The 24,140-nt window shown below is 42.5% G+C and overlaps 1 protein-coding gene across 1 annotated transcript; it reads right to left on the bottom strand.

Moving 5' to 3' along the window:
• Positions 1–2,645: 2,645 nt before the first annotated feature.
• On the bottom strand, positions 2,646–24,000 carry LOC124879584 (palmitoyltransferase ZDHHC18-B-like). Its single transcript, XM_047384261.1, has 9 exons — positions 22,605–24,000; positions 20,767–20,927; positions 15,493–15,642; positions 15,178–15,315; positions 11,876–11,927; positions 11,274–11,376; positions 7,894–8,003; positions 7,519–7,621; positions 2,646–3,637 (listed from the first exon to the last, which is right to left on the bottom strand). The coding sequence occupies exons 1-9, from the start codon at positions 22,859–22,861 to the stop codon at positions 3,287–3,289; spliced, it is 1,425 nt and encodes a 474-aa protein (XP_047240217.1). The 5' UTR covers positions 22,862–24,000; the 3' UTR covers positions 2,646–3,286.
• Positions 24,001–24,140: the final 140 nt, after the last annotated feature.

Genomic DNA, 24,140 nt, shown 5'->3' on the forward strand with positions numbered 1-24,140 from the left:
TCTATTCCCCCCTTGAGTTCGCTTCGTTCATCCTGGTCGGTGTTTACATCCCGCCGCAAGCTAACGTGCAGGTCGCACAGCGCATGCTCGCCGACCAGATACTGAGTGTGGAGCGGACCAACCCGGACTCCTTAGTTATCGTCGCTGGTGACTTTAACAAAGGTAATCTCACCCACGAACTCCCCAAATATAGACAGTTTATAAAATGTCCGACCAGAGAAGACAACATTCTGGATCACTGTTACACCACCATCAGAGACGCTTATCACGCCGTCCCACGTGCTGCACTGGGCCAATCCGACCACATCATGGTCCACCTGATTCCTGCATACAGGCAGAAACTAAAGCTCGGCAAACCTGTTGTGAGGACGACAAGGAAGTGGAGCAGTGAGGCTATGGAGAATCTCCAGGCGTGTTTAGGCTGTACAGACTGGGATGTGTTCAGGACTACTACCAACAGTCTGGACGAGTACACAGAGGCTGTGACTTCCTACATCAGCTTCTGTGAGGACAGCTGTGTACCATCATGCACCAGGGTGAGTTACAACAACAATAAACCCTGGTTCACAGCCAAACTCAGAAGGTTAAGACTGGATAAGGAAGAGGCCTTCAGGAGTGGGGACAAAGACACATACAGAAAGGCGAAGTACAAGTTTGGCAAGGCAGTGAAAGAGGCCAAACGACTGTACTCTGAGAAGCTCCAAAACCAGTTCTCAGCCAACGACTCTGCGTCTGTCTGGAAAGGGCTCAGGCAAATCACCAACTACAAGCCGAAAGCCCCCCACTCCATCAACGACCGACGCCTTTCCAACGACCTGAACGAGTTCTACTGCCGCTTTGAAAGACAAAGGGACAGTCCTGCAACCATCCCCCACGACACCCCCCAACACCTGCAGCCACAATTCACCACCTCCCCAAACTCAAGAGGGCCCTTGGCACCTCCAACCCCCACCCTGAAGTCCCCCCCCACCAGCCCCCTACCCACGCCGGGGACGGCTCTTTCCATCCAGGAGAGGGACGTCAACAAACTCTTCAGGAGACAGAACCCCCGGAAAGCTGCTGGACCGGATTCTGTCTCACCAGCCAGCCTGAAGCACTGCACTGATCAGCTGTCTCCAGTCTTCACAGACATTTTTAACACCTCACTGGAGACATGTCATGTGCAAGCCTGCTTCAAGTCCTCCACCATCGTCCCTGTTCCCAAGAAGCCAAGGACCACAGGGCTTAATGACTTCAGACCCGTCACCCTGACCTCTGTGGTGATGAAGTCCTTTGAGCGCCTTGTGCTCTCACACCTAAAAGACATCACCGACCCCCTCCTGGACCCCCTGCAGTTTGCCTACAGAGCCAACAGGTCTGTAGATGATGCAGTCAACTTAGCCCTTCACTTCATCCTCCGGCACCTGGACTCCACAAGAACCTACGCCAGGATCCTGTTTGTGGATTTCAGCTCTGCCTTCAACACCATCGTCCCAGCTCTGCTACAGGAGAAGCTCTCCCAGCTGAGTGTGCCCGACTCCACCTGCAGGTGGATCACTGACTTCCTGTCTGACAGGAAGCAGCGCGTGAGGCTGGGGAAGCACGTCTCTGACTCCCTGACCATCAGCACCGGTTCCCCCCAAGGCTGTGTTCTCTCTCCTCTGCTCTTCTCCCTGTACACCAACAGCTGCACCTCCAGTCACCAGTCTGTCAAGCTCCTGAAGTTTGCGGACGACGCCACTCTGATCAGACTCATCTCTGATGGTGACGAGTCCGTGTACAGATGGGAGGTGGACCATCTGTTGGACTGGTGCAGCCAGAACAACCTTGAGCTCAACGCTCTAAAGACAGTGGAGATGGTTGTGGACTTCAGGCAGAACCCAGCCCCACCTGCCCCCATCACCATCTGTGACTCCACAATTGACACTGTGGAATCTTTCCGCTTCCTGGGAACCATCATCTCCCAGGATCTCAAGTGGGAGCCAAACATCAGCTCCCTCATCAAGAAAGCCCAGCATAGGATGTTCTTCCTGCGGCAGCTGAGGAAATTTAACCTGCCAAAGACTATGATGGTGCACTTCTACACAGCCATCATTGAGTCCGTCCTCACCTCCTCCATCACCATCTGGTACGCCGCTGCTTCAGCCAAGGATAAGGGCAGGCTGCAGCGTGTCATTCGGTCTGCTGAGAAGGTGATGGGCTGCAGTCTACTGTCGCTCCAGGAACTGTACACCTCCAGGACCCTGAAGCGGGCAGGGAAGATTCTGGCTGATCCTTCCCACCCCGGTCACAGACTCTTTGAGACTCTCCCTTCTGGCAGGAGGCTGCGGTCCATCCGGACCAAAACCTCACGCCACAAGAACAGTTTTTTCCCATCTGCCACCAGCCTTGTTAACAAAGCCCGGAAACCACCTTGACATTCCCCCCCCCCCCCCCCCCTTTTTTTTTTTTTGCTGACAGGACACTTGTAACTTGTAACTCTATGCGTTACATTAACGCTCAGCTTGGACTCTTGCTTTACTTGCACTGCCATACTTGCACAATAATCACCTGCACTGTTGTATTGCTCTGACATCCAATAATGCTCTATATTTACTCTCACTCACTTAAAACTGTGCACATATATTTATATTATATTGTAGATATGTTTATACTGTTTAATTTGTGTTGTATTGGACCGACTACGCCAAAACAAATTCCTTGTATATCCAAAAACGTACTTGGCAATAAAGCTTTTCTGATTCTGATTCTGATTCTGATTAAAGGGGTAATTCGGTTTTTTTTTTAAGTGAGGTTAAGTTGAAAGTTTGTAAGCAGTTAATATCTTACTGGCAGTAGATAACTCTTTTTGCATCTTCATTTGTAAAAATACAGATTAGTTGGTCCCAAAAGGGGCCAAGACCAAAACAGGTTTCTACTGTCTTAAAACAACTCCAGTCCAAAACTTCAAGGTAGTTTATGCTTCCTTTAAAAGCAACTTTACTGATCTGAACTCAGGCCTTTCGACCTTGACCTAAGATCTCATTAAAACCCCATAAATAGCTCCATCTCCACTCTAGTTACATCTTAAAGCTGAAGTTTATAGCGTGCTTTCTATATCTATAATGATTAACTTCATCTGCAATAACTTCCACTCACACAGATCACAATCTAATCCCTGATCCTGATGACAATCATATTCGTTGATCAGGCCTGAAACTTTTTCTGACAGCAATAAGGAAAACTGCCATGTTTCTTAGGTCTGATTATGTTACATGAAGCAGGTCTCCAACAATGCTTTCCTTTGAAAAAGTATCCCCAGAATCAGTCAATGCAGTGTAGCAAATTTGGTTCCTTGGTGGCCGCTGGCTTTGGAGCCATGGTCACCATCAGGGGAAACATGGGAGTCAAAGGTGAGCCTCGCAGTATGTGATGCAGCCTGTTTGTGTTTATGCAAGCCAGTGTTGGTGCGGAGCGGAGGAGAAGTACTTCCATAGGTCTTGGAGTTGGGGTGGGCCTGGCCGCATCTCTGGGAGAGCTCCAGTGAGGGGTCAGACTTCAGCGTGGAGCTGTTATCTGGGCAAGAAAGAGCTGTCTGAGGTTTCCCCTGAGGACACGAGGTGGCCAAAAGTGGAGAGAGAGCCGCTGACTCCAGCAAGCCTTTAGTTCCCTGTGTGCACTGTGGAAGGGGATGGAAATACAAGTCAAGAATAAAGGAGTAAGCCAGCAAATGTAAAAGGACACACAACATAGCAGTAAATTAGTTTGGTGACAGCAATAGTAGCTGTCCTTGATGAATAAAAAGCTGGTAAGTTGCATTGGTGGTAAGAAGCAAAATATCCCAATTCATATCATAAAATGCATATTACTCCTATAGGATTATATGATTTCACTCAGTAGGTGTCGTGGCACAAAATAATGGCAGCGACCCAAATATTGTGTTTTTCTGGTGGTATTTCAAGTAGTTTTAGGTTATTGTGCAGAGTGATCAGATTCCTTTTAGCCCTGCAGTGGAATAAGCAGTAACTACAGATTATTATCACATTAACAGCACAGGAGAAGCTGTGAAAGAGACAGAAATCACTCTAACAATCTAATTAGCAGTCTGGCAATTATAAAACGGGGACAGATGTGCTTAAAATTATTGTATTCCTGTACTGGCAATGGTTTTCTTCATAGAAAAGTGTGTCTCTCCAGGATTTCCTCTAGAAAGCACAATCCTGCTTCAATCAGATTTCAGCAAGTTGCCCAAGTTGGGCAGCAGCAAAGCAACCCAGACCATCACACTACCACCACCATGTTTGACTGCTAGATTGTCATTTTCCAAATGTTGTGTCAGTTTTAAGCCAAATGTAACATGATGATCTCCATTCCTTGTCAGTCATGAAGATCATCAAGATGTTTTTTTATGGGAAATGACAGATGGGGTATTGTGTTGTTTTTGGTCAGCAGGGATTTTCACCTTGGAACTCTTTCATAGATGCCATTTTTTGTGCAGTCTTCTGTTTTTTCGTTGAATTGTGAATTTGGACTCGAACTGAGCCAAGTGAAGCCTACGGTTCTTTAGGTTATGTGGGGCCTCCAGGATGAGCTGTTGATACGCTCTTGGAGAAACCTTGCTAGCCATTGCTTTATAACCCTTTCCAGAGAAATAGATATCGTTTACTATGTTTCTTATCTTTTAATTAATTTTATAGTTCAGGACATGATGTGTTGCTTTTTGATTTATTTCAGCCTACCTCATGTTGTTAAATTATTTCTTGATTCTGCAGTTCAGGCTGTAACCAGGCCTGGGTGTGAAACTGTGAAAATGTGGTTAATCACATCAGATTAAATGATCTTCATGAGGGGTATATTAATTTTTCACATAGCTCCAGGTTGGTTTGGATAGTTTGCTTCCCTTAAAAATGAGATCACCATTTTCAAACTGCCTTTTGTAGTAACTCAGATTATTTTTTGTCTGATATTAAGATTTGTCAGTGTGGCAAATAAAATCCAAAACAGAAGAAATTGTTGAGAGGGGAAATACTTTTTGTAAGCCATTATAGTGCAAAACATAAAGTGCTGACACTCCACACTCCTACTCATGCATCATGACAGTGCTGGTGCAGAGGCATGCAGGACAGCAGACTGCCAAAGAGATGGCAGCAGGTACCGGATCTGCATACTTCCTCTCCTTTTGTCGGAACAAGCTTACTATGCTCAAACCGCATCATTCCTGCTCTAAAAGCAGCTTATTAGCCAGCGCAGGACATTGCAAAGTCCAGACACCTCTCCTCCTGATGATGGCAATGGGACACAGGCACAGAGACACACAACATACAGAACAGTGAGTCAGGACTCAGCTGAAGACACACACAAACTGGGAATGGACCGAAGCTCAAGTGTTCTGTCTTTCCATATGTGAAAGACGCAAATGTTGTTGAGTATGTAAATAGTAAGGATGGACAAACTAAATAGCAAAAATGTAATTTGTGACATGTCTGACACTTTACTACACTGTAAAAAAACAACAATAAATACAGAACAAAGACATGAAGGCAAACAAATGAAAATACAGAGCTTTGAATGTCTATCACTGCCACTTTAAAGGTTAATGAGCAAATAAACAGAACAAGACACTGATAACTTTCCTTAAGGGATCACAAACAGCATAGTTACAGAATGAATGACAAATCTATTAAAGTACTGTCATCAGCTGAACCTGACTTGCAGAGCCTTGGCAAAGTATTCACACCCCTGAACTGTTTTCATTTTGAACCACATTAGAACCATATCCTTCAATGTATTTTATTCTGATTTCATGTGATAGACCAGCACAAACTAGTGCGTAATTGTGTATTGGAAGGAAAATGCTTCGTGGTTTCATTTCTTTTACAAATAAAAAATGAAAAGTTTGGTGTGACCTTTCCCTGCAATTATAGCTGCAAGTCTTTTAGGAAATGCAATTTTTAAAAAAAATTCAAAAATACTTTATTAATCCCAAAGGGAAATTAAATAAACAAACAGCTCAAGCTCAGCCAGATTGGAGGGACAGCACCTGTGAACAGTTTTCAAGTCTTGCCACAGTTTCTCAATTGAATTTAGGTCTGGACTTTGACTAGGTTATTGAAAGACACAAATAACGGTTGATCTAAGCTATTCCATTGTAATTCAGGTTTTACCTCCATTGCCGTCTCAGGTCTTTTGCAGTCTCTAGTAGGTTTTATTCCAGGATTGACCTGTTTTTAGCTCTTTCTATCTTCCAAACAAGTCTGATCAGATTTCCTGTGGCTGCTTAAGGAAAGCATCCCACGTCATTATGTTGACATGTCTTTTGGGTGATGTTAGTTTTCCGCCAAAAATAGCATTTTGCATGCAGGCCAAAAAGGTACATCTTGGTCTCATCTGAACAAAACACCTTCTTTCACTTTTTTGCTGTTTCCCAAACATTGTTGGTGATAACACTTAAACAGAACTTCTGTCTTTCTTTAACCTGTGGCTTTTTTCTTTCCATTCTTTCATTAAGGCCATATTTGTGAAGTGCATAACTAATGATTGTCCAAAATTTGAATTTCTACAGCTCCTCCAGAGTTACCATGGTCCTCGGCCTGTTCCCAGATTAATGCTGTTCTTGTTGGGCCTGTCAGTTTAGCTAAACAACCATGTCTTGGCAGGTTTGCAGTTGTGCTATGCTCTTTTCATCTTTTGGACGTGTACTATTGAGGCAACTTTTGGATGCCAATAATTGCGCTGGACTTTATTTAAAGTATACGGCTGCACTTGTGAATTTTTTTATTTTAATAATATACACTTTATATGTGCTGTCATGTGTTGGTCTACGTCAAACTCAAAAAATAATCCCAGGTTGTAACACAAGGAAATGTGAAAATGCCTCAGGGATATGAATACCTTTGCAAGACACACACTCAAACATAGGGGAAAAACTGTACAAATGGTTTCATAGGCGTTTCTCTAGTGTAAATAAAAGCTGTGTGCCAGACAGAGCTATTTGATATCAAACTACCTTAGCTTAGACTGAAACTGCACCTGAGGTGCAGATACTACTGTAAACAAGCTGTTCTTAGCAAGCCTCCAGATTTCCTGTTATATTCATTACTGATGGGCAGAAGAACAGTCAATAAGATAATGAAGTGGTGGAAACCAGAGTCTTCCCTTCTAACAATGCTCTTACAATGCCTGAACTTTCTAAAAATACTACTAACAACTGGACTAAATACTGAGGCATAGGCATATATTATACAGCCATTAAACAAAGGAACAATGGGAAACAGTGATTTCTGTGCATTTATTAAAAGACGGTGCCTTTTTATGAGGGGGCTCCATCCAGTTAAAATTATGTTCAATGTAGACCTGTGACAGCAGGCTGAATACTGCACAGGGGGGATTAACCTTTACAGAACACTCACACACAGCCAAGCAGACAGAGACTGTTTTGGGACTACAGCAGGCAACAAGGCTTCTCGGAGGCAGGGGTAGAGTTTTGGTTTGATTCAAGAGCAGGGAAAGATCAGATGAGGATTCCTGCAAGTCAAAGACCAGATGGAATGATTCTCCTACCACGTTTATCTCGCTTTTATTGTTTAGATTGGGCAGCTCGATGTCCACGCCGCTCATCTGGGCTGACTCATCTGCAGGCAGAAAGCCTCGTCTGTCAATCAAGCTTTAAAGGCAGAAAGAAAGTGAATTCTGATTAACAACGTTTTCTCCTTTAGTAAGGGATACATACTGATGAAGATGAACACAGAGCACAAATAAAAACACTTAACAGGAGGATGAACTGTTGATGTTCACATAGGTTTTCCAAATTCCTTGTTTTTTTAGAGTTAAAACCAAATATTTAAAGAGCGAGATGCTTTAGTGATAATTAATTCCTGGTGAGGATACAATGAAAATAACATCTGTATCAGAATCTTTCAAGCTTTAGAGACTAACCTGGGTGGCATAGGTGCACAGAGAACCGAACAACAGTTGATAAAGATGTTTCTATGACTGTAGGGGTTAGTTACACCTTCTCCGGTCTTCCCTGACCAGGAGCCTTTGATCTGGAAAAAACACATGGTTACACACTAGCCATTTATTTCTAAGCAAGTATTATAAGGTTTGCCTTTTCATATTAACCCTCCCCCCCAAACATCCCACATACACTATATTTCCGAACGTTTTTGTCTGTCGACATAACATACATAGACTTTGATGATATCCTATTCTTAATCTACAGGGTCCAAGTTATTGATGGACCCACCGTTGCCAGCAACAGCAACTTTAACTGTTTTAACTGTTTTATATCCGCTGCAGTTCAAACCGAGCATCAGTTGGTGCCAGACGGGCTGGTCTGAGTATTTCAGAATCTGCTGATCAACTGGGATTTTCACGCACTACCATCTCTAGGGTTTACAGAGAATGGTCTGAAAAAGAGAAAATATACAGAGCGGCAGTTCTATGGGCGCAAATGCCTTGTTGATGCCAGAGGTCAAAGGAGAATAGCCAGACTGGTTCGAGCTGATAGAAACACAACAGTAACTCAAATAACCACTTGTTACAACCAAGGCATGCAGGAAACTGAGGCTACAATTCATACAGACTCACCAAAATTGTACAAAGAAGATTGGAAAAAAGTTGCCTGGTCTGATGAGTCTTGATTTCTGCTGCTACATTCGGATGGTAGGGTCAGAATTTGGCGTCAACAACATGAAAGCATGGATCCATCCTGCCTTGTATCAACGGTTCAGACTGGTGGTGGTGGTGTAATGGTGTGGGGGATATTTTCTTGGCACACTTTAGGCCCCTTAGTACCAATTGAGCATCGTGTCAACGCCACAGCCTGCCTGAGTATTGTTGTTGACCATGTCCATCCCTTTATGACCACAGTGTACCCATCTTCTGATTGTTACTTCTAGCAGCATAACGCGCCATGTCATAAAGCATGAATCATCTCAGAGTGGTTTCTTGAACATGACAATTTCACTGAACTCAAATGGCCTCCCCAGTCACCAGATCTCAATCCAATAGAGCACCTTTGGGATGTGGTGGAACGAGAGATTTGCATCATGGATGTGCAGCCGACAAATCTGCAGCATCTGTGTGATGCTATCATGTCAATATGGACCAAACTCTCTGAGGAATGTTTCCAGTACCTTGTTGAATCTATGCCACGAAGGATTAAGGCAGTTCTGAAGGCGAAAGGGTACCAACCCGGTACTAGCAAGGTGTACCTAATAAAGTGGCCGGTGAGTGTACATCCAGTGTAGGGATCAAGGGCTGTGATAGTCTGTCCAACATTTAAAATTTATTATTGACATGCAGAATTTGCATGCATGGCACTTTCGATATAAACAATCAGTTGTGATATACAGGGGTTGGACAATGAAACTGAAACACCTGTTGTTTTAGTGTGGGAGGTTTCATGGCTAAATTGGACCAGCCTGATAGCTAGTCTTCATTGATTGCACATTGCACCAGTAAGAGCAGAGTGTGAAGGTTCAATTAGCAGGGTAAGAGCACAGTTTTGCTCAAAATATTGAAATGCACACAACATTATGGGTGACATACCAGAGTTCAAAAGAGGACAAATTGTTGGTGCACGTCTTGCTGGCGCATCTGTGACCAAGACAGCAAGTCTTTGTGATGTATCAAGAGCCACCGTATCCAGGGTAATGTCAGCATACCACCAAGAAGGACGAACCACATCTAACTGTGGACGCAAGAGGAAGCTGTCTGAAAGGGAAGCTCGCGTGCTAACCCAGATTCTATCCAAAAAACATAAAACTACGGCAGCCCAAATCACGGCAGAATTAAATGTGCACCTCAACTCTCCTGTTTCCACCAGAACTGTCCGTCGGGAGCTCCACAGGGTCAATATACACGACCGGGCTGCTATAGCCAAACCTTTGGTCACTCATGCCAATGCCAAACGTCGGTTTCAATGGTGCAAGGAGCGCAAATCTTGGGCTGTGGACAATGTGAAACATGTATTGTTCTCTGATGAGTCCACCTTTACTGTTTTCCCCACATCCGGGAGAGTTACGGTGTGGAGAAGCCCCAAAGAAGCGTACCACCCAGACTGCTGCATGCCCAGAGTGATGGCTTGGGCTGCCATATCGTGGCATTCCCTTGGCCCAATACTTGTGCTAGATGGGCGCGTCACTGCCAAGGACTACCGAACCATTTTTGAGGACCATGTGCATCCAATGGTTCAAACATTGTATCCTGAAGGCGGTGCCGTGTATCAGGATGACAATGCACCAATACACACAGCAAGACTGGTGAAAGATTGGTTTGATGAACATGAAAGTGAAGTTGAACATCTCCCATGGCCTGCACAGTCGCCACATCTAAATATTATTGAGCTACTTTGGGGTGTTTTGGAGGAGCGAGTCAGGAAACGTTTTCCTCCACCAGTATCACGTAGTGACCTGGCCACTATCCTGCAAGAAGAATGGCTTAAAATCCCTCTGACCACTGTGCAGGACTTGTATATGTCATTCCCAAGACAAATTGACGCTGTATTGGCCGCAAAAGGAGGCCCTACACCATACTAATAAATTATTGTGGTCTAAAACCAGGTGTTTCAGTTTCATTGTCCAACCCCTGTATATTGCACATATTGATGTTGCAATATTGATTGCAATAATGCCACTGTGGTTTCTGCACATTTTTCATGTAAAACTTCCCCACTTTTCTACACTTGAGTTTCCAGAGTTCTCAAGTCTTTTACAATCACCCTAAAATATGAAATACAAAACAAAAAAAAGGAAGGAAGAAAGGAAGGATACAAGGCGGGATACAAGAAAGGAAGGGAGGTAGGATACAGTTAAGGAAGGAAAACAAGGCAAAGCAAAAGGGACGAAAGGAAGAACAAGGAAAAGTCATAAGGAGAAAAGGGAGGAAGGACACAGAAGGAAAGAAAGGGAGGACATAAGATAGGGATAAAAGACACAAGGATGGAAGGGGGGATTGTATGATATGGCACAAGGAAGGAATGAAGTACATGAGGAAGAAAAAAACTGAATAACACAAGGAGGAAATGAAGGGCATAAGAAATTATAGGAAAAAAGAAAAGAAAGAAGCATTTAGAGAATGGCAAATGGAAGAAAGTCTGGAAATTTAAATATTTTTTCATGGCCTTACTTTCTTTTTCTTACTTATCCAGATCTGGAAAATACATGATTCACATACCATACTTTTCCAGACTGTGTAGCAATGCTAATCTAACATCGTTTTTGTTGTTTATTTTATTATTATTATTTTGCTTTAATCAAACTTTCATTCCACCTTTGTTTGGTGCTGCTACCTTAACAAAGGGCAGTACTTACGTCTTCATTGGTGGTCAGATTGGAAGCAACAAGGTAAGTATGGAAGCCTGAGAGGCCCAAGATGGACCAGACTGAGAAGAAGCATATAGCCAGCTCCACTGCAGTAAACAAGTGGGTCAAGGAAAGCTTCAGTGGAGGTTTAAATGATATCACTGTGGGTTTTCTTTAATACACGGTGTATCACATATGAAAAAAAGCAGCCAACAAAATGGTTGAGGATTTTCTTTTTAGAAAAAAGAACAACTCATTCATGCAATAACTGATCTACTTATTGAAGTTGCTCATGATTTTATTTGTCATTTCCTTATAAGCTAGACTTTATAGTGTCAGAATCTATGAGTCCTAAAGGAAGGAATGAGGCTTGTTTGCGCTCTGAAAGCTGAAATTAGCTGAGTTAAGGCATCAACCTAAACCAGAACATTTTATACAACCTGACAACATTATTCATCTTTACTCTCTCATTTATTATCAGTTAAAGAATTTCATTGTTTTTTATTCTGTACCAAAACGAGAGCTTAAATTAGGCAGCTCACTCAATATGAAACACAACTCCACATGGCAAGGAAAATGAAACCTTAAACACATTGGGCATTTAAGGATATCTGCCAGGACTCTCCTGAAGGGCAAACACCAGGCCTTTCCCTCCCTGGGCCCCTAAAAAACAAGTAAAACTATTAGGTTCACTACATAAGGATTCATAAGGATAAGGATAGCATGACACTAAAGAGAAAAAAGAAGTGATTTGAATCATGTTAGGACAACAGTTTTATTTATTATGTTCATACCAAATGCCATTCCTCAACATTCCTCTCCCAGGTAGGACTCTCCAGCTCATTCGTTTCAAGGCTAGGAGAAAAATGTAGTCCACCCAGTGTAATCTGGGTCTGCCCCAGATTCTCCTCCCAGTGGGATTTACCCAGAAAGCATCATGATCAGATATCCAAACCCCTTCAGCTAGTGCCCCTTTTCCACTGGCTCTGCTTAAGCCGGTTCCACTCTACTCAGCCCGCTTTGCACGGGTAGCCATTAATGGTTTTTCCGTACAGGTACCTACTTTTATCGTACGACCAGAGCTAAGTAGGGACTATATGCAATGTGAACAGACTGATGTTCACTGATTGGCCATGGGACGAAGAGAAATTAGAAGGTTTTTGAAGAGGCAGTGCAGGGAAAAGTTAATAAAACTCGAGAGTGATGTTGGGAGTTATGATTATTGATTATTGATTGACAAAATCAATTTCTTAACCAAAATCTTCATTTATGAATCGAGACCAGAGATGTTTCTGGTGTTGTAATTGTGGCTCAACGCCTTTGACCGTTGAATACTCCGTAATAATTAATAACTATTGCCGGAGATGTCACTGTTTAATCAACCGTTTCTGCCTAAACGTGTGGAACTTTTAACCTTATCTTGACTGATATCTTGAGTGTACACAATGAACACAAAACGCTCTCTTTTTATCTATGTGAATATTTTTTAATCTTCACCTACTCAACATGCAAAATTCTACATAACAAGGGTAACACATCTAACTAAGCAAAATAAAGCAAACAGCAGTGGGTGTGTATTGAATCAACCAGCAGTTATGGCAAAAAGAAGGAATGAAAATATGAAAAAGGGGTGTGGTGGTGAGTGGAGAGTGGGGGGGCGCAGCTCCAACTGTAACGCTGTTATTCTGAGTCATAAAACTTCCCCCAACTCCTGAGCAGACAAAGTTATAAAGCTTTTGGCGGCAAGCTAGCGAGCAGTGAGATTGGAGACAAAGGAAAATGGAGAATTTCACCATGAGGTTATTTTAACAGTCCAGTCTGACCGCGCACCTGCGCTGACTCAGATGGTAAAACACGCACAAAGCTAGGATGCAGCGGCTCCAGACATCAACACAACACATCAAAGTTTCAATAAACAAGGTTACATGCACATATCATTCAGAACACATGAGATTCTAACTAGCGATTCTGATCGCTCCACCACCTCTGACCCTGCCCAGGCCTTCTAATAAAGAAATAAAAGATTAAAATAAAAGATGGGTTTTACTTGGTGAAGCTTCCTTCTGGGGCAGCGAGTGAGAGGGAAAGAGGGGAGGGGGGTGTTTGAAGCGTTGCTGCGCGTCCGCAGTTAAACTCCAAGAAAGCGGTCAGTCCCCGTCCTTTGGCCTTCTTGACGAAAAGGAAAAATAGGATCTGACCATCAGCAGTCGACTAGAACCAAGCAAGGAGGGAAAGTTGCGTCTCCTTGAAACTCCGTGGTTTTGGTTACGTGTTAAACTCACGTCTTCGATCGGCAAAGTGAAATTTCTGGCCTTCTCATTCCAGAAACCTCTTTCATGAATTTTTCGTTGGCCAACGAAGGAGAATAGATGAAGACTCCACGTGGGACCTCTTCTTCTCCAGAGGATGCTTCAGTTGCGTGGTAACCGTGTCAAGGTCTCCAGCTGAAAGCAGCGTGTTCAACATGGAGGCCTCCATATATAGCGCCCTGTGACGTCAGACTTGGGGCATGTCATATCAGCCGCCATGTTCGACGGGATATGTAGTAGCGGGCTGTCCTGGATACAAAATGGCCGATGCCATTGGAGAGGCACAGTGACGTCCAACAACGTGCAGATAGTCCAATACTCAGCAAACAAGTGGTCCAAGAGTGACTACATATAATATTAAGGACCACAATGGCAGAAGCGGGTCAAACTGAAATACCGTTTTACTATTTACAAATCATAAACCATGCCTGAAGGCTGAAAGAAAAGAAAAAGGATACATCAGCTTTCTGATATACTTGTAGACGGGGCGATGTAGTTGATAACATCCTAAATCAGCTGATCACACATAAAATCAGCTGTTCAGACGCACAAATATTTCCCCCAAAACACAAAACAATACCACCATGAAAAATTGTGTTTGGTTCGGAAATTTATTGACGGTCCTTAAATAAACCAGCATCTGCAGAAAAAGGGAGCAGGCGGAGAGTGCCTGTGATCAGACTACCTGCATCAGATAAAACGGGAGGAATACCATGCTGAGTCCATGGAGCATGAATGTTTAATATCCAACCTAAAACTAACTTCACCATAGTCAAATGCCCGTGGTTTTGCACCATGTCCTCTTTATTAATTTCTACAGGCAAACGTTTAGGAATTACCAGACAGCCGCGTTTCTCGATGTCACAGTAATGTTAAAAGCACAGTACACTGACAGCTGGTGGTGGGGCTTCAAGCCAGAACTCCAGCCGTCAGTGGGTCAGTGGAAACACATCAGGTTCCGTGTGGAGTAGAGCAAGACCAAGTGGAGTGGAGCCCTGTCGCCTAAATAGAGCCAGTGGAAAATGGGCATGAGTTCTTCTGATGCGGAGGAGCAACGTCCAAAGAGTGTTATTGTCAGTATGACCTGTTAGCATGTAATGCCTTCACTAATCAGAAAATTATCAGATCTTTAGTTTTTGATTGGTCAATCACAGATCACACCGATCAAGCATAAAATCAGACGATTTCAGTCAGCATTTAATTTCTTTACAGCGTCTCTAAGTTAAATAATTTTTAAGTCAGTCTCCACAAGACAAATTAAAAATGAAACTATGAGTAGGTTATACACCGATGAAGCAATCTGTAAAAGTCAGTGACTAAAACTGAAACCCTAACCCAGTCTGAGCCAACACTAAGGCAGAATTAACACGTTCAAATTTCAGGCAACAACAGCCTTACTAACAGTCTTTCCATCCGCTGTACTTTAATGGGGTGACCTGTTAGAAAGCGAATTGCGCCATGTGGTGGAAACGCGAGAGTAGTTCAACACCATCCAGGTGGGGCACTTTTAACTCCATGCAGTACAAAAGTACATACATGTGAATCAGCCAGGAGATTCCATACTACATTCCAGCCAGAAAGAAGGCTGAAGCAATGTCACCTACTCAAAGCCAGATGTGTAGTCACACAGCCAAAGATGAACGCTGTCAGGAAGGAGAGGGACACAATGAAGGTATAGAAAAAACGGTAGTTGCGCTTCCCGACACAGTTCCCCACCCAGGGGCAGTGATGGTCAAACCTCTCTGCAACATAAAGAACATTTGATGACAAAATATTAGAACAGCACAACGTTCCAGCACTTTGAGGAATACTCTTTAATAATGCATCGAATGGAGCAGTGAACATTGTAACACTGCAAATCCTCCTTCACTATTGATGACTGATAAATGTCACAGAGTGGGAGTCTATCCACAGCTTACCCACACAGTTGTCACACAGGCTGCAGTGGGATGTGCGAGGAGGCCGGAACATCTTGCAGGTGAAGCAGTACTTGAGCTTGATCACCTGCTGGTTGATGAGGACCTCCTTGGTGCGTGGTGGAGGCCGATAGCTGGTGTTTCCTGTGTCGTCTATAGAAAGAGCGATTGGAAAACATGTTGTTTACTTAACATTATAGCCTTTGAAGCCCAAGCACACCTTAAATGTTCTTACAGAGCTGTTGACCTCTTTCTCGGAATCTACAAATAAGTACCAAAAGCATTTGGTCTGATTGGCAGGAAGTGAGCTGAAATATAGTAATTTGTCAGTTTTTATTTATGCTTATTTTCCATCACAAGACCTCTTTTAACCCTTATATAGTGTTTATTTCAGGTTAAACTATTTTGTGTTTCTTGTCAGAAACAACCATTCCACTAAGACTAACTACAGAAAACTGTACAAATACCTCTTATCACTACTTGTGTTTTTTAATTAACTTAAGTTCTAATGAATATTACATGTTTTTGAACTTGTATACGTTTTTAGTGGCCTGTGTGCCTTATTGATCTGATCTTATACACTTGCAAGCAAGTTCTGAAAAACATAACTTTTGGACTATTTTGAGTACAAGCAATATTCAGATAGCACATGGTATACTGTTTATTACAGAGTACATTTGATCAAAGTCATTAAGGACACAAAGATCCCAAATCAGCACTTTTTCACAGTATTCTACGGCTATTGTCTTTATACATCTTTAAACAACTAACAAGAACACTAACATAACAAAAAAAACAAGCTCAAACTTGAGTAAAGTTTTTTATAATGCACATGTTGTACAATATGCAAGTATATGCATGAACCACAGACTTCCCTTGGTTCTTTTCAGGAACAACATCCGCAGGTTTCCCAATATAGACCTGCATTTTCCAGGCATTTTTCCAGGCATAACTTGTTCTGGCATCACAGGTTGCCCAGATCTTTATGCAATATTTCGATGGCTTGCTTGGCATATGCTGCTTGAAAGCACAGCGCCCCTAAAAGAGACAAGATGCTCATCCACTGTGACATTTGGACTTGGGTTATAGATGAGTGGTCCAACCTACTTGTCCCAAACTTATCTGATCACTACCAGTTTGTCTTGTTGACGACTGGCTGGTCTTGCATCCTGGTTGTTAAAGTGAATCACCCGTGACAACATGTGGAATATTTGGAGTGACACGGTGGCCCAAAACATTGTCCGACCAACAGAATCTGCATTCCATAAACTGCTGTAAGATTTGTTTCTGGATCTGTACACACCAACCAATATCAAAAGACCCGTGTGTGCATTGATGTCTGTCTGGCGTATCAATTTCCAGTTGTCCTTGTATTTCATTCCAGCTCCAAGTTGTTCATGTTTACTACAGTGGTTACAATGGACTTAGTTGGGAACAGTTAAAAGCAGGATCTGATGTCATCAGTCTGGGAGACGGCATATTTTGTAGTTCTTTTGGTCATCCTAATGCCATTTTTAACTGAAAGTATACCTTGATTCTTAAGTGGGGATGAACACTAGGAAAGGTTCCCATTATTTGACTTGAATGTAGCAACCTCAGCATGACTCTCCCCATCATCACTGGATCCCTCCCAATCAGTTTTTGTTGCGGTTTAACTAGTGGAGTAACCAAGTTCAGGCAAAAACAGAACAATGACGCAGAGACAAGATGAAAAGTTAAATGATGTTTATTTACAGTGAATGCAAAGCAGTGGGTTCGTCCTGCAAAGGAATAGGAAGAAGTTAGCTGGTCATCCACAGGGGTAATGGTGAGTATAATGAGGAGATTGTCTCTTTGTTTCTTACAGGCTCTTGGGAGGTCAGCTCGGAGGAGGAGGTAAGGGAAATCCAGGAGGTAAGTGTTCCAGGTTTCGGTGTCCGTTTGTGTTCCAGGTCCGAGGCAGAGAGAGAGAGAGAGAGAGAGAGAGAGAGAGTGGCAGGACGGAGGATGGTTGGTTTCCAGGTGAGAGTTTCCAGGAGAGGAATCCAAATACACGAGTCCTTAAGCTCCAGCAAAAGGCGAGTTCCACACTCCAATAAGTGTCCTTAAAAAAACACAAAAATCACCAGGTTACTCAAGAAAGTCTCAAAGACAAATTATTGGCTGTCTCACTCAGTACCAGTGTCACTGAATAATCTGGCGAGGAATGGATCACTTCCAGGAGCTTAAATGCCAGCTGCTCTCATCAGCAGAATCCAGGACAGGTGCATAGATTGGAAAACTCCGCCCATACCACTCTGACTCTGGAAGGTAAGTAAACACAAACAGATCCACCAAACAGAACACAATCCTAACAGTTTTTGTCTTGGTCTGGATTATATTGTATTTCATCTTCAGTTTCTGACACTTCTTCCTCAAATCCATCCTGACTGTCATTCTCCTGGCGTCTGCCCTCCTTCATCAGGGTGGTGACCATCAAACATTTAATAAAGAATCAACCTGCCATGGAGATGTCACACATTGAACTGTGAACAAAGCCTCAAAAAGTATTATATACCTAGGCTATGGGAAGTGTTCACTTTTATTGAAACAATGTTGGAATTGTCTGTCTGAACTGTCAACACAGGTACAACACCTGCAGCAGAGAGACTCTAATGGACAAAGCTTCTCACATTGCTTGCTGGGAAACCCACAGTGTGTGTGTATGAGTATGTGATGTTCCATCACAGCACAACCAGTAAGATTATGATTATGTATGTTACTGTTATCTTATGTGGTATACCAACAGAGCAGTGCATACTTGTGAAGTACAAGGACAATGCTGCAGGGTCTTCAACATTTTCCAAAAATAAAAATCTGAAAAGCATGGTATGCATTTGTAATTAGGTCCCTTTACCAGTCACATATTAGAAAATATGTGACTGGTTCGGGCCATCATCCCAAAATTATGAGGACAAACACAAAGTAGTGCTTAATTGTTAACTGGAAGACAAATGCTATAGGGTTTTCTTTTTTTTTTTCAAATAAAAATCTAAAAAGTACAGTGAGCTTTTCGCTTCAATTACAGCTGCAAGCCTTTAGGGGTTATGTCTCTACCAGCTTTGCACACCCTGAAACAAAGGTTTTCCACATTCCTCTTTGCAGCTCAGGCTCAGTCAGATTGAGTGAGGAGCATCTGTGAACAGCCATTTCCAAGTCTTGCCATATATTTTCAACTTATTTCAGTTCTCAGTTCTACTTGGGAAGAAAAGCATCCAAGCAGCATGATGCTTGGATGCTACAGCACAGTGTATCAGCCCAGGGAATGTGCACACAGGGTGCAGTGCTAGTTTTCAACCAACCAGCATATTGCATCCAGGCCAAAACTTCCTAACTTGGTCTCATCTCACCAGAGCTGAGACCAACATGTTCTTCAACATGTTTGCTGTGTCCCCTGCATGAATTGTGGCAAACTGAAAACAGGATGTTTTATGTCTCTTTTTAACAAAGGCTTTCTTCATGTCAATCTTCCATGAAGGCCAGACTTACAGAGTCCATGACTAACAGTTGTCCTGTCACCAGATTCTGTCAACTGAAATGAAGATCTCCACAGTTTCTCCAGAACTGTCATGGGTCTCTTTGTTTATTCAATGATTAATGCTCTGCTTGCCTGACCTTTCAGTCCAGGAGGAAGGCCATTGTTTGGTAGGTTCTGGGTATGGGCCATACTCTTTCCATTTTCAGAAGACAAACTGAACTGTGCTCATTTAGAACTTGCCACTTTAATCCTCTCCAAAACCTTCTCCCTGACATGTCTTGTGTGTTCCTTGGTCTTCATGATGCTGTTTGTTCACTAATGTTCTCTAACAAACCTGTGAGACTGAAATAGAACAGCTGGACTTATACAGAGGTTAAATACACACAGGTGCACTGTATTTACTGATTGGATTACTTCTGAGGCGATTGGTTGCACTGGATTTCATTTAGCGGTATCAGAGTAAAATAGAGGTTTCAATGTTTTTATGTTTATTAATGTAACAATTTCCTTCCACTTCACAATTATGCACAACTTTGTGTTGCTTTATTATAAAATTCCGATGAATGCATTGAAGCTTGTGGTTTCAAAGTGACAAAATGTGAACAGTTTGCCTGTAACTGGACTTCTCTTGTTTGTCTTGTAAAGTGCCTTGACTTGACTTTTGTTGTGAATGGGCACTATCTAAACTGTACTGAACAAAGAAAATGAAAAGAAACAAACAAAGAAAGCTTATATTTATGATAACCTGTTTCCCACATATGGCACAGCCTTACAATGCTGGAACAAAAGTAGCACAGTTGGATAAGATAACCATCTTATATCACTGCTGGCTAAACTTTGGTTTTGTGTAGGAGGTTCCGTGAAGCGCAAAAAGATAACTTTGTGTATTTTGGCAGCACTGTAAACCCGTGTGAACAGGCTGGAGTAAAGAAGTCTGCTCAGGTGCTGTCAGAGGGCTGAATAATATTTCGGGCCACATTTAGGGGACAGTTCAGAAAGCTTTCTTGCAGGAAAACAGCTTTAAATTAGGCTAACTCAACATTTATAAAACTTAGAAATAGCAGAGTGCACCTACACCCTATTACGGATCACCAGGTTGAAAACCACAATTAAAGCACTCATGCCATCTCTATATTTGTTATGATTTGGAGTTGTTTGGTTTCTGTTTTTTTCATATATGCTTCTCACAGTTTTTGAATCATGTTTTTGTTTGTTTTCCTGGTCAGGCTTTAGTTTTTGTATTCATGTTTTGCTAAGTTGTGTTCTTGGATTGGGCTTCTGGTTATGCTTTGGTTTCATGTTTTTCTAGTTAGATTTCTATTTGTTTGTATCCTTGAAGTTCTGTTTTGCCCCTGTCACGTTTTGTTCTGTCTGTCAATTATCTTTATTCGGTTCACCTGCTCCAAGATAATCTGTCTCCTTGCTCCACCTGGTTCACACTCCATATATACACACCTGTTCTGTTTATTCCTTGCGGAAACATTTTCAAATCATGCTCATGTCTAGTTCTTTCAATCATGCTCATGTCCTGTTTTTTCAGATCATGCCATGCCTGTCTCGCCTGCCCGTTTATTGTTTTTGTTCCTGCCTCCTCCTGTGAGTGAGTTTTTGTTTTTTGCTCATTAAATCCTTTCTTCACTTACCGTCATGCTGCCTGCTTGTCTGCATTCTGGGGTCCCTCACTACACAAGTCCTGACAATATTTAACACTATAAGCTGTCCTTCATAAAAGTGAATATGTGTCAAGACAACTTTTAAGTTATGGAGATGTTGTTTCTTACCAATCTGCCTCTCGATGTCTGCGGCCTCCTCCGGCGTCGCTCGAGGTAGGATTCCAGGGTCAGTGAAACTGGTCTGGAGCAGCGTGATGAGCACAAACACAAATAGGACCCCTCCAATAGCAGGTATACAGCGGGTCAGGTGTTTGACCAGAAATGGGCAGCTGTGGCAGTCAGAGATGCAGAGAGAGAACAAATCACAGAGACACTGACCTTAACAAGACCTGTGAACAGATCAAAATAACTGCACTGTAACTTCCAGACCATCTGCTCTCATTTAATAACTGAGGCTTTTAATTACTATCTGAAGCCCTATGAGACAGGACACACTTTTCACTATGTGGTCGTAGAGAGAATCGCAGCTTTATCAGTGACCATCTTTACTGAAAGATGTAGTGTTCTTGCAGCGCTGTTAGTAGCAAGAACAAACTGAAACATCACCATCATTCTCAGGGGAAAGCTTAAAGAAGTGTTCTATCTTTGGGTGACTGTAGGGATACTCAAAATAAAAGATTTTTTTAATAGCACATTAAAGAACAGCTGATTACTCTGCTTTGTGTGTGTTTGGGTTGATTACATCACGAGAAGTAAATGATCTGATAGGTTAGCATTGGTGAATATTATGGTGGATGAGTGACTTTTGATATGTTGAGCTTTTAGTTGCATTTGTATTGCAAAGGGGTTTAACAATATGTTTCGAACAGATTTGGTCCTCCAAGCCGCGATGAAGACTGCTGTGGATGCAGCAGTTTTTCAGGAAATAACCCTGAGACAGGAGGGTTCTCCTTGACCCGACCCTGTGGTTTTTAAACCAACCTGGCTTGAAATGATTGCTCAAGAGCAGGAATATATCCAGAGAATCGGCTGGTGACATAAATCTGATTTTCTGCTTGGCTGGCCCTGACCAGAAACCAGTTGGTCGGAAATTCAAGAATCTGAACTTTTCCAGATCAGCGAACGAATTGAATGTAAGCAATACAAGGCAGACAGCACCTCTTTAAGGTGTGCAGGTTGTGTTACTGAGTACGACTCAAGCTATTTAAAAGGAAAGTTTATTTTCTACAACATGTCGAGACATCTCTGCTGTTTGTTCAGGCTGCGAGGGAAAGAGAACAAGACTTTCAGCAGCTAACGGGAAGGCTAAACAGTGTACAGCAAATTTACTTGTTTTTTTCCTCCATTTATGGAACAAGCTGGATTTGAAAATGTTGGAAGCCTTTGAAAAATCTCAGAGTTGAGGTAGGCATCTACATTCTCCAAGGAGAACACATACAGATAGTGCTGTTTTTGAACTGCTAACCACACTAATCACTACTGATAAAATGCTTATGACAGGTTTAATGGAAGGTCAATAGCCACAAATCGGCTCTTCTATGTATATCCACCTATGATCTTTGATAATTAAAGCTGGACATTCCAATCTGCATTAGTCTCCTTAACAATCTGCCTCAATATGTTTTCTTATTGCTAAATTTTCCTGAAACCCATGCAATGTGTTTTACATATGGCTCCATTTTGCTGCAACTGTGGAAAACAACAAAAAATGAAGACTTTGATATAAAACATTTAAAAAATACTAATATTAAAACGTATGCCTTGTGTGATGTCACCACAAGCATGCACACGTGAAAACGTCTTTTTAGGAAGGGATATTATCTTGATTAAACATCGAATTACAACAAAACAACAAAAGCCAATGATAAAGACAATGTTCTTTAGATGAAAAACTATATCTGAAGAGAGTTTCATTTTACAGAACTGCTGAGCAGTAGCTTTAAATGTAGAACGGCACAATGATTGCAACCCCCAACAGAGAAGGCAGAGTGGAAAACACAACTCACTCAAATATAAAAAATAAACCGCTTGTGAGGAAGATAAGGCCCAGAGTGAGGGGGAAGACCCCACTCTGACGGGCCATCATAATCCGTCCATCGCAGAAGAAGCGGTTCCTCCCGGGGAAAACTTCCCACTTTCTCCTGGGTGTCCGCGGCTCTTTCCTCCTGTCAACGCCGTCAGCCTGGTGATGGTGAGGCAGAGGGGTCTGCGTGGGTGTCGGGAGTGCCTGCGGGTCGATCTGCTGATACTCACGGCTTTTCATGGTTTCTAAAACAGAGTGGGAGCTCTGTCCCGATTAGGGCACCGACCGACAGCATCACCGGATCCCGAGCGCTCTGCTGAGGTGGACGGCCGTAACGAGCGTCGTCATTCCACGGATAAAACGAGTTAGTGTCTCACTGTGGGTGGTCAATAAACGGGAGACTCCGGGCAGGAAGTGGTGTTCTTATTAATTGCCATTCCTCTTTATTAATAATTATTTTCTGATAACAGGAAGACTGAATCCCAGCTGGAGCGATAATCCACTGCCCATCGTTAGCTTAGCTCTTCCACTCAGCGCAGCCAGTTCATCCAGCTGTGAACTGATTTATGAACATCATCAGCGCTGCTAGCTGCATTGCTCATTCCTCTTAACCTGCAGCAGCCCTGGGTCTCATGGACGCTTTTTTCCCCCCCAAAGGAATATAAACACCTACTTGTTCTGAATTCTTCTTCGCTTTCCAATAAAAGCTTGAAACATTTTTTACAACCTAATGGTTGTAACGGTGGTGGGAATTGCGGCTCATTTTCGAGATCTACATCATATGACTCGACTCTTCTAAAAGAACTGTCTCTTTCGGCCCCAAAAGGACTCTTTGCGTCCTTTTTTTCACAAGCACAAACATTTATGTATTTATTGAGATTTTATGAGACAGACTAACAAATTTGTAACATAATTATGTGGTAGAAAAAAATTATACAACGTTTTAGCATTTTTTTACAATTCTGAAAGAGTAGCATGCATTGGAATCAAGCCTCCTTTCTCTGAAGCCCCTAATTTAACTCAGTTTCAACCATTTACCTTCAGAGGTCGCCTAATTATTAAATTGTCGGCATGTGTAATTTAATCTCACTACAAATCCAGCTGTTCTGTGAAGCCCTCAGAGGTTTGTTAGAGAACATAAGGGAACAAACAACCTAATAAAAACCAATGAACACAGCCTCTCTCAGAACGCCGTCCATTCATCGCCAAGGCATAACTGTCTTCCTTCATAAACAGCAATGTAGCTGTTTATGGCTATGCCCCTCAGCGCTTGTGTAAATAAAAAACCAGAGCAATACAGTGTTATTGGCTTTTATGGCTAACCTTAGTTAACCTGATCCCTTAGCACCCTACTTAGCAATGACCTAGTACTGGTTTTCTGACTTGCAGCTGGGACAGGTTTGATTTGGCATCAGGTCTGGGTTCCCAGAGGAAAAAAACATATCAGGTAGCATTAAATGGCATTTTATTTGCTCAAAATCCAGTCCAAGCAACAGTTACCTAGTAGGATCTATTCTTA

Source organism: Girardinichthys multiradiatus, chromosome 13 (genome assembly GCF_021462225.1).
Source record: "Girardinichthys multiradiatus isolate DD_20200921_A chromosome 13, DD_fGirMul_XY1, whole genome shotgun sequence".
Lineage (NCBI taxonomy): Eukaryota > Metazoa > Chordata > Actinopteri > Cyprinodontiformes > Goodeidae > Girardinichthys > Girardinichthys multiradiatus.

What these genes read in the sequence shown, in the direction of transcription:
- LOC124879584 (XM_047384261.1), bottom strand. Translation starts at nt 22,861, where the DNA reads ATGAAAAGCCGTGAGTATCAGCAGATCGACCCGCAGGCACTCCCGACA. An exon ending in CCTGTGTGACAACTGTGTGG is followed by an intron (nt 15,316 to 15,492) that starts GTAAGCTGTGGA and finishes TTTATGTTGCAG; the next exon opens with AGAGGTTTGACCATCACTGC. An exon ending in CTTCAGGAGAGTCCTGGCAG is followed by an intron (nt 11,377 to 11,875) that starts ATATCCTTAAAT and finishes CCACTTGTTTAC; the next exon opens with TGCAGTGGAGCTGGCTATAT.